This window comes from Myotis davidii, unplaced genomic scaffold (genome assembly GCF_000327345.1).
Source record: "Myotis davidii unplaced genomic scaffold, ASM32734v1 scaffold698, whole genome shotgun sequence".
NCBI classification, from domain to species: domain Eukaryota; kingdom Metazoa; phylum Chordata; class Mammalia; order Chiroptera; family Vespertilionidae; genus Myotis; species Myotis davidii.
This window is the reverse complement of record NW_006290032.1, coordinates 2,004,384-2,013,873: the sequence shown is the minus strand read 5'-3', so window position 1 is coordinate 2,013,873 and position 9,490 is coordinate 2,004,384. Positions and strand designations below refer to the sequence as shown.

The 9,490-nt window shown below is 53.8% G+C and overlaps 1 protein-coding gene across 1 annotated transcript in view; it reads left to right on the top strand.

Annotated features, from left to right (window-relative positions):
• PRSS12 (protease, serine 12) overlaps positions 1-9,490 on the top strand; it is a 48,755-nt gene that overhangs the window by 11,784 nt on the left and 27,481 nt on the right. The window contains exons 4-5 of the mRNA XM_015563374.1: positions 4,467-4,645; positions 6,499-6,640. Coding sequence (XP_015418860.1) covers positions 4,467-4,645; positions 6,499-6,640 — 321 coding nt within the window. The remainder of the gene's footprint in view (positions 1-4,466; positions 4,646-6,498; positions 6,641-9,490) is intronic.

Here is a 9,490-nt window from a genome sequence, read left to right as displayed (position 1 = left end):
AAAAAAAAAAACCCCCCCCCCCCCACCTGCCTGGGGCCCATTCCTCCTTCATGTGAACTTGCAGATCCCAGCCCTCACTGGCCTGGTCTGCATCCTTGGCCTCAGATGGGCCTCACCTTTATGCAAGTTCATGGCCCGTCCACCCTGGCCTCCTTGCTCTACTGCAGTGGTTCTCAACCTTCCTCATGCCGCGACCCTTTAATGCAGCTCCTCATGTTGTGGTGACCCCCAATTTCATTGTTACCAATGGAACATAATTAAAGCATAGTGATTCATCACAAAAACAATATGTAATTATAGATGTGTTTTCCGATGGTCTTAGGCGACCCCTGTGAAAGGGTCGTTCGGCCCCCAAAGGGGTCGTGACCCACAGGTTGGTGACCGACAGGTTGAGAACCGCTGCTCTACTAGCTCCTAGACCTGCGCTCTCTGTCTCTCTCTCTCTCTCTCTCTCTCTCTCTCTCTCTCTCTCTCTCTTTCAGTCTCCCTCTCCTCTCTTACATCCTTGGGCTGGATCTGGTCTCTGTCACCATAGGCCTCTGCCCAACCCCTACCCAGGCAAGCCGGTGGGTGGGGTGCAGCTGCCCCCCACGCCCCTCTGCTCTGCCCAGGTCTCTCCCCTAAGCCTGGGCCTGCAGATGGCAGGTGGAGGGGCTGCCCCAGCCCACGCTCTAGTCATGAGGGGAAGCACTGGGCTCAGTCAGACCCTGGAAACCAGGCCCCCGGGAGGGGCCCAGCATCCCACTGGAGTCCCAGGCATGCTGTTCATTGCCCCCTTCCCCCATGATGACTAGGTCTCCCCACCCCCACCCCCACCTCACTACGGGCTCTTGCTGTGGGGTTCGAACAATCATGCCCAGCTTGACGAAGGGCTGCTTCTGAGGTCAGATGTTGTCTGTCAATTAAAGAAACACTGTGGGAAATATATATATATATATATAAACTTTTCCCCTATTTTTTTTCTCAAGTTTATTGTGTGTGTTTTTCTCTGATTAATTAAACATTTTTTGTGATCATTAAAAGAATATTTATAAACAATGAAAAGTGTGGGGAAATATAAGGAAAAAAATAAAACACCCAGTGGTCTTTGAAAGAGTGCACACACATCATCTTTCAGGTTTGAAATACAGTGTATCCCGGTGCTCTGCCCGCCTGTTGAAACACAGTGTATCTCGGGGCTCTGCCCAGTCCGTTGTGCTCTGCCCAGCCTATCCTGAGTCACTCTCAGCCAATGGGTGATTCTGGGTTGGGTTTGTTATTTTTTCTTGATGATAAAAAGAATTGAGTTTGTAACCTTTTAGCCTAAATCTTGTGTGAAGGTGATATGAGTCTTTAAACTCTAAAAATGGAAGAGGGAAGAGTGCATTCCTATTGCTTTAATGTGGCCACTGTAAGGTTGTGCGTTTCCCCACATGGTCAGTGGCCACGGACATTGCTTTTTGTGGGAACAGCGTGATCTTCTCCATTGCCCCATTTTTGGGGGTGTATCAGTTATTTTGTCTTTCACCACAATAGTAATTTCTGGGAGTTTGTTTTTCCCCTTTGGTTGCTGTTACATAGTTGGAATATTTCCTCCAGATGGTCAGTCTGCCTTTTGGTTCTGACTAGGACAGAGGACCCGAGATACACTGTGTTCCAACAGTCCTGCTCTGCAGAAGTTTAAATCTGCACGCGGTTCAATTTAACTCTTAGTTTTAGTTGCAGTTTTCCGACATATGGGTTTCTAATATTGTTCAGGAGGCCTTACTCCCAAGGTTCTGGGAAGTGTTTTTATTCTAGGCACTTCTTAACCTGCCTGCTGCCTTCTCTTTGCCCTCCCTCCCTGCTCCTCCTCTCCTCCTTTCTTTCTTCCCACACCTGAGTCTTTGAACCTTCTGGAATTTATTGTTGTTGCTGTTGAGGTTGGGATCAGACGCTATATCCTCCCAGATTGGCCCCTGGTGTTCGTAGAGCTCCGAATCCTGGCTCGGTGGATTGTGCCCATTGAAAATGTTTTCATACATCCTTCCCTCTCCTAGCACCGTCCCAGGGCCAAGGCCCACAGGCTGCTAATTACTCACACCCCGGTTCTGAGAGCAGCTCACAACCAGGGGAGGAGGCGAGGGGGTGGTGTTCAGCGGGGGTCACAGGCCCGCTGCCCCTGTGGTGTGGTGGCCATGAGCAGGAAGGGAGAGCTCTTCCACTCTGACTCTTAAAACCCTGTAACTTCTCCACAGCCTCATGGACACGATTGCAGGGCGTTTTGGCATAAAAGCACCTTCCTGGGGACATACATGCTTCCTGAGTTTTGTTTGTCCATGGCAGCGGCTTCTGTGAAACACGGTGCATGCGTGCGGGAGCCCCTGATGTGTCCGCCCTGGTCACCCAGGCCCCGCCCCGTGTTATGAGAATAAAACGCCGCCCTGTCCCGTGCCTCAGAGGCTGCAGTGACCGCACAGACGTGTTATTGTAAAGTTGCTTTAAACCACACAGATGAGCAAAAGCATTTACCACGTGAACACGGACGTGCTGGATTTTAGTGGATTCTCCCTCCTCGCCACTTGCCCAGCGCAGCCTTGGTGCAGAAGGAAACTGTGATGTTTGCTGAGTGCGGTGCCCGGTGGATAGCGGGCGCTTTGCTCACCCGGGAGGCGTGTCACTCACCAACTGCAGGGGGCGCTGCTCACGTGCCCGTCGGGCGGGACCAGGCGGCGGAGGCCCTGCTTCAGGTCATCCTCACAGTCGTGCGAAGGAGCGGGCCTCCCCGTGTCTGTTTATTTAGTTATTTGTTTACTCACCCTGTGTTTAAAAGAAGCCTCTTGGGCCTGGAAAGTTTTGTAAGTTGCGGGGTAGCCCAGCCAGAGCCCAGCCTTGCACCGGAAGGCCCGTCCCCACATCGGCCTCTGCTCTGCAGCCTCAGCCCGGAGCGTCGGCGTCGGCCCGGTCGGTGAGCGTGGGCCTGTGATGTCCGTGGCTCTCTTCTGTGGCACACAGACCCACATCGCAACCACCAAACACATGGCTTTAAAAGCCCCGTTAACCGAGCGCTCGTGGCTTCTTTCCAGGAGACTAGAGGTGGCGTCCTGTCTGTCACTGTCTGTCCCTTAGAAAGCAAACCCATCTGCTCACAACATCTGGTTGCTTTGACAGCATCACTTGTGTTAGGAAAATGCCCTTTTCCCTTTGAAATCTGCCCACTTAGTGGTAGATGCTCACCTTTAATCTCAGTGTTTGCTACATGACAGCCGTCAGCTAAGGGTCAGTGTCGGACTCTAAGCTGTAAAATGTTAACTTTGCCCACACATCCTCCTCCACTGGCCGCTCCTTTTGTCCTGGTTTCCTCTGGTTTCCTCCGCTGCCTCCTGTGAATTCCTTCCTTCCCCTGCGGCGCCGTCTGCAGGGCACCCAGGCCGGGTGGGGGCTTTCCTGGCATCTACAGGGTTTACTTTCAGATTACTTCAGACGTGTTCTCTTACGAGAAACTTCCATAGTATCTACTGCAATGAGTCACACAAGTTCCCCTTTAACCATAAGTTTACTCTGGGAGACTTCACCATTCCTGGGGTATTGTAACTAGCGCGCTTTTTTCAGTATATTTGGTTGTAAATTCTCCAGGCAGTTGTAATGTTATGGGGGAAGGGCAGCTAAAATAGTGGGCGGGCGCAGCGTCATTAGCAGTGAATGGCAGATGTTCTGGTCTGAGAGGCCGAGGGGAGCTGGGCGTGCGGAGGGTCCCGGGCCGCGCACTCGGTTCCGTGGAGAGGCAGTTACACAGTGACCCGAGTGAGGCGGCGTTTCCCTTAGGAAGGCGTTTGGCTGTAGGAGCTGAGAACAGCAGTGGCTGCAGCCAGCTTCTTTCTCTCTCAGGATGGGACCAGAGGCACCGCTAGGGTGGGTCCGGGTCCGGGTCCGGTCCGGGTCCGCAGTCCTGGGCCCAGGCTCCTCCTCCTCCTCACAGTTCCGTCTCCTTTGGCCGCTGAGGGCCCTGATGGTGCCAGGGCTGCAGCCGCGCCCAGCCCGGGTCAGCGGGGAGTAGGGCCATGGCACTCCCCAGGGCCACTGGCCAGCCGTGCCGCTCGGAGGTGGTGAGAGTCCGCGCGGGTGCTGGCAGGGTCTGCAGACGATGGTGTGCCCTTGCACAGTGTGCGCGTGTTACTGCCACTGAAGTGCACACTTAAAAACGCTCAAAATGGTAGGTTTATGTTACGTGTATTTTACAACAAATAAACAAGCGGATGCCGTCCTCTGGGAGGGGAGCCGGGGTGCGGCTCTTCCCGGGACAGCCTGCGTGCCAACGGCCGAGGTATGTTCCTCTGAAAGGAGAGGCGTTGTGCACACCAGGGCCTTGGGAGCACTTGTCACGGCCAAGAACGTAAAGAGAGCGGCCGCGGTGCGGGAGGGAAAGTGTGGGCTCATCCCGTTAAACTTTCACCAGGAGCCGCAGGACGCCAGACCCTCCGTGTCTAACGCAGCTCTTGTCCTGCCAGTGGCGTCGCCAGAGCGTGGACGCGGGCCTACTTCGGGGAGGGGTCCGGCCCGGTGCTGCTGGACGAAGTGCGCTGCACCGGCAACGAGCTGGCCATCGAGGAGTGTCCGAAGGGCTCCTGGGGCGAGCACAACTGTGGCCACGGAGAGGACGCCGGGGTGTCCTGCACCCCTCTGACCGGTAGGCTTCCCCGGCCCCGGCAGCCCCGGCCCAGCTCCTGTGGGTCTCAGTGTAGGTAGTCTTACTAACTGAGCATAAAAGTAAACACGCCAACAACACCTAACAGAAATGGTCTGCTAAAACGCTACCCCCTTACTTATGGACATTGCTGAGTTTTCACTGGGAGAGAATACAGTGCTGCCCGGCTGGCGCGACTCAGTGGCTGAGTATCGACCCATGAACCCAGAGGTCACGAGTTCGATTCCCAGTCAGGGCACAGGCCTGGGTTGTGGCTTGATCCCCAGTCGGGGGCGTGCAGGAGGCAGCCGATCGATGATGTTTCTCATCGATGTTTTTATCTCTCCCAATTCCTCCCTCTCTCTCTAAAAATCAATAAAAACATAATTAAAAAATAAAAGGGTATACAGTCCTGTAAAGCTAGGTCAGAATATAGGATTTTGTTGCAAAATATGACTTTGTTTCCTTATATACTAGTTGTCCCCAATAATGAAAATCGCGTGCAGTGGTAAACGTCGCCTTTTAGGTATCAGACCTCTAGTCCATTCCTCTGTGAACCTGTAGTGACTCTCAGAGTGTGCTTGCAGCTTGTGGAACTGCATGGCGGGGTCCTGAGCCAGCACCGTCAAGGCAACCAGCCTACCGTGGTGTGCTCCCCTGTCAGGCTGCGCCCGACCACAGCGCTGCCATCACCACGCCACCTGCCGGAGAAGGGCGTGCTGGAGGGCTGACGCGTGTGTGCGCATGCATACACACACACACACACACACACACACACACACACACACGCACTTACACGTCCTGGGGCAGAAGAGGGACGTGCACACCAAGGGAAGGCAGGTCATCACAGAGCCACTGTGTCTATAGTAAAAAGTTTGAAAATGTGGGGTTTTAAACTGTGTTTAAAAGACATTTCTAAAAAGCCTTAGGGCCTGCGAAGCGCTGGAGTTCCAGTTTTTCATTACCAGGGTCTGTGCACACTGTTGTTTTCATCAGCAGAACAACACGGGCACTAAGCGCAGTAGGAGCACAGCGTTCTGCCGAGGCCGAGCCGGGCGCCTGCCTGTCCGCGCGCCAGCCTGTGGTGTGGCCGCGAGCCACAGCGCTGGGCGGACTGTAGTGTTACACTCGGTCCTTCTAAGAGACATGCTTGTGCTTTAAAAGATCCGAGACTCATGGAAAGTGTGACTTTTGCCCAAGATTATTTATACGTTCCATTTGGGACAGTATTTGGATTATTTTGGGTGGCAATGGCTTTTCAGTCTACTTTCTGGGGATACATTGATCGTGTTGTGAATCTGCTTAGAACGTCGTTGCAGGGTTCTCTGGGAATGAACACTCGTTGAGTTCACAAGGTTCAAATTCAAATCTGGTGATGAGGAGGCGCCCGGAGGCGCGCCCTGTGCCGGGTCTGAGGCCCACGGCGCCTGCGGCAGCCAGTGCATCATCGGGGCCTCCTCGGCCACAGTCATGTCCGGGCTCCATGTTTAATTCTTCCCCTTGCAGCTAAAGTTTTCAGCTATTTCCAAGTTACTAGTTTTCGTACTTTTGAAGTTTACGTGACAAATACTGCTCAGACCTCAGGCGGTTGAAGCCTCAGGCATTTCCCAAATACTTAATTCAGAGAAACCCGAGCAGCTACCACGGGATTACATCAGCATGTTTTCCTGCTGGGAGAGCGAGAGCGCAGATGAGCAGGGACGACAGGGATGCGTGTGTCGTGCTTGGAGACACCCACCGGCCTCGGGGCCTGGAGTCGGAGAGACCTGCGCCTGGCGATGCTTCTGGTGACACGAGATGTCGTTTTGCTGTTTTCTGAGAATTGTTTTGCTCATGTTCGTGTCTCCTCCTCACAGACGGCGTCCTCAGACTCGCAGGGGGGAAGGACAGCCACGAGGGCCGCCTGGAGGTGTACTACGGGGGCCAGTGGGGGACGGTCTGTGACGACGGCTGGACGGAGCTGAACGCGCACGTGGTGTGCCGGCAGCTGGGGTTCAGGTGAGGCCTGGTGACACGCGGCCCCGCGGCCACGTCTGTCTGTTTAAGCCGATTGAAGTCCTTGCTCGTAACTCCCGCTCCAGGAACGCACGTTCTCTCCCCGGCCTGCCCCCCGGGCCTGTCCATGCGGCAGGAAATAGAAACAGGGACATTTTCTCTGCTGACAAGTAGCCGTGTCTTGGTGTTTGTCTCCCTCACCTCCCTGCCTCGCCCTTTCCTGGAATGATGGCTTAGACCAGCCGTGGGCAAACTACGGCCCGCAGGCCAGATCCAGCCCGTTTGAAATGAATAAAACTAAACAAAAAAGACTTACCCTTTTATGTAATGATGTTTACTTTGAATTTATATTAGTTCACACAAACACTCCATCCATGCTTTTGTTCCGGCCTCCGGTCCAGTTTAAGAACCCATTGTGGCCCTCGAGTCAAAAAGTTTGCCCACCCTGGCTTACAGGCGGGTGGCTTCCTGTCCCATGGTGTCTGTTCGAGTCGGCCGTGCACTGTGGGTGCCCGGTGTCACCTGCGCCCCCTGCGCGGATGCTGCCAGCTCTGACGTCACTGCCTCTCGTGGCAGAGCGCCTGCGCCAGGCTCTGGGCTTCCCTTACTCCCTTTCTCAGAATGCGAGGACAGTGCCCACTTTCATGGAGAAAACAGCCTCCTTGTCATGAGGTGGCCTTGGGAGCTCACCCTCGACCTCCCCGTGAAAGCTGGTGTCCCGCTTGGGCGACGTGCTTGGTGCCCCCCGCGATGCCCTCCAGGGCAGGAGGCGGGAGGCCCGCAGACGGCGCCTCACTGGGCTCGTGGGCCCGTCTGTCCTCTTGTCCAGGTTCCCGTCGGGCTGAAATCTGGCGAGATCGTTTCGCTGCAGCTCGGGACAGAGCTAACTGCAAATAAGCATTAAACCTAAAATATACTTCCATTCAGGCCAGGCATGGCCACGGTGGATACGCATTTTTTTAATTTGTGAAAGTAATGTGAAATACCAGCAAGTTTGAAGAAGAAAATCAACAGTGCCCGTAATGTTCCCACTCCTGTGTCAGTGCAGCTACAAGTCGTCGCATAACTTGCATGTGTAACTTTATAATCGTAGCAGCGGGCATGGGCGTTTTCCATCCACGTTTTCACCATTATTTTACTACATAGTCATAATTTTTAGTGACAGCATAGTTTCCACTGAATGTGTATGCCATGATTTGTTTAACATTTAGGTTAGTTTTTTCTGTTATAAATACAGCCATCGTACTATCAACCCATATTATTGCCCCATATTTTTTGTGGGCACGATGGCTGTAGTTATTAGGTCAAGGGGCATGACATACCAGCCAAATAAATAATGATATTTAACGAATGAGAGTACTTAATAAATGTCATTTCATCTCCAAGGTGATTTGTTAGACTGAGGGCTATCTGTCATTTTCATAGATTTAGAAAGATTCATAAAAACTTCTATTTGCTATTTTATATTTTTCTTTATTAGGGTAAACAGTTGACACTGATTTTTTTCTCCATATTTCCTTAAAAAATATATTCTTATTGATTTGAGAGAGGGAGAGATAGAAACATCAATGATGAGAATCATTGATCCGCTGCCTCCTGCACGCCCCCTACTGGGGATCGAGCCCACAACATGGGCATGTGCCCTTGACCCGGAATCGAACCCTGGACCTTTTAGTCTGCAGGCCGAGGCTCTATCCACTGGGCCAAATCAGCTAGGGCTCCCCTTTATTTATTTTGTTTCACAAATCCATTTAGGTTGTTTTTGTTTTTTGCACCTACAAAGTTCTAAAATGTTCTCACTAGTATTTGTGAAAGTCCTGGATGACTTGGAATTGGCATGTGTGCTCTGTGTACCTGCAGTTGGCCCGGGAATCGTTGGAAGAAAATGTTGGTCAGGGTCTGAGCAGCGTTGGTCTGTGGTGCGGTTGCTGTGGACGGGGGTGATCGGGTGGGCGCACCTGGTGGGAGGGTGGTGTCTGTGGACAGTGACAGTGAGACGGCATTTAGGCCCATCTCTTTCCTAGCCCCGCCTTGACGAGTCGACCAAATAGGAGGCCTTAGAATGAGTCATTAAGAGTTTCATTTTTTAGTTTGTTCGAATGCTGTTCCTGTTACGCGCATGCGATGACTAAGGGAGAGGATGAGGGAGATTCGCGCCACACGGAGAGGTGTCTTCGTGTTCTCAGTACAGAATGACCACGTGCCTGTGCGAGTGAGTTTAGTCACATGGACTCGGGGCCGGGAGCACTTGGCCAGCTTCAGCCGGTGACTCTGGCGGCCGGCGCTTGCAGAGCCAGAGGAAGCGCTGGGGGCGGCGCTGAGCGCAGGCGGAGCTGGTCGCAGGTCCCAGTGCAGGAGCGGCTATTAGAGCGCCAGGTCTCAGCGGTGCAGGGCCACAGGTACAGTCAGCTGGGACGCGAGTGTCCTCCATAAAAACGTAAAAGATCAAGTTCCCGTGCCCTCAGAGAACGTGGTCAGTGCCCTGATGTTGACGGGCACGGAGCCGGGGGCTCGCTGAGCGGCTCCCACTTTTCCTTCTCGGGGAGAGGAGACCAGAGAGGCCGGCACAGCCGATGGGACCCAGGAGCCCAGAAGGCTGGTCAGAGGCCCACGTGCGGCCGGCTGTCTCGGCTCCGGGCCCAGTGCTCTGCCTGGCCAGGACCCCGAGGGTTAGCCCTTGGTCCGCGTTCTCTCAGTTGGTGGGTTAAAGGGCAGACCCAACCCAAGAACGGGCAGGGAGAAAGGGGGGTGGCCGTTAGCTGCACCGCGCCAGCCAGCGGCCGCTCGAGGGTGGGACGTGAGGCCGGACAGTGCTCTGTGCGGAGTTGTCAGGAGCCGTGTCCTCGGGTCAGG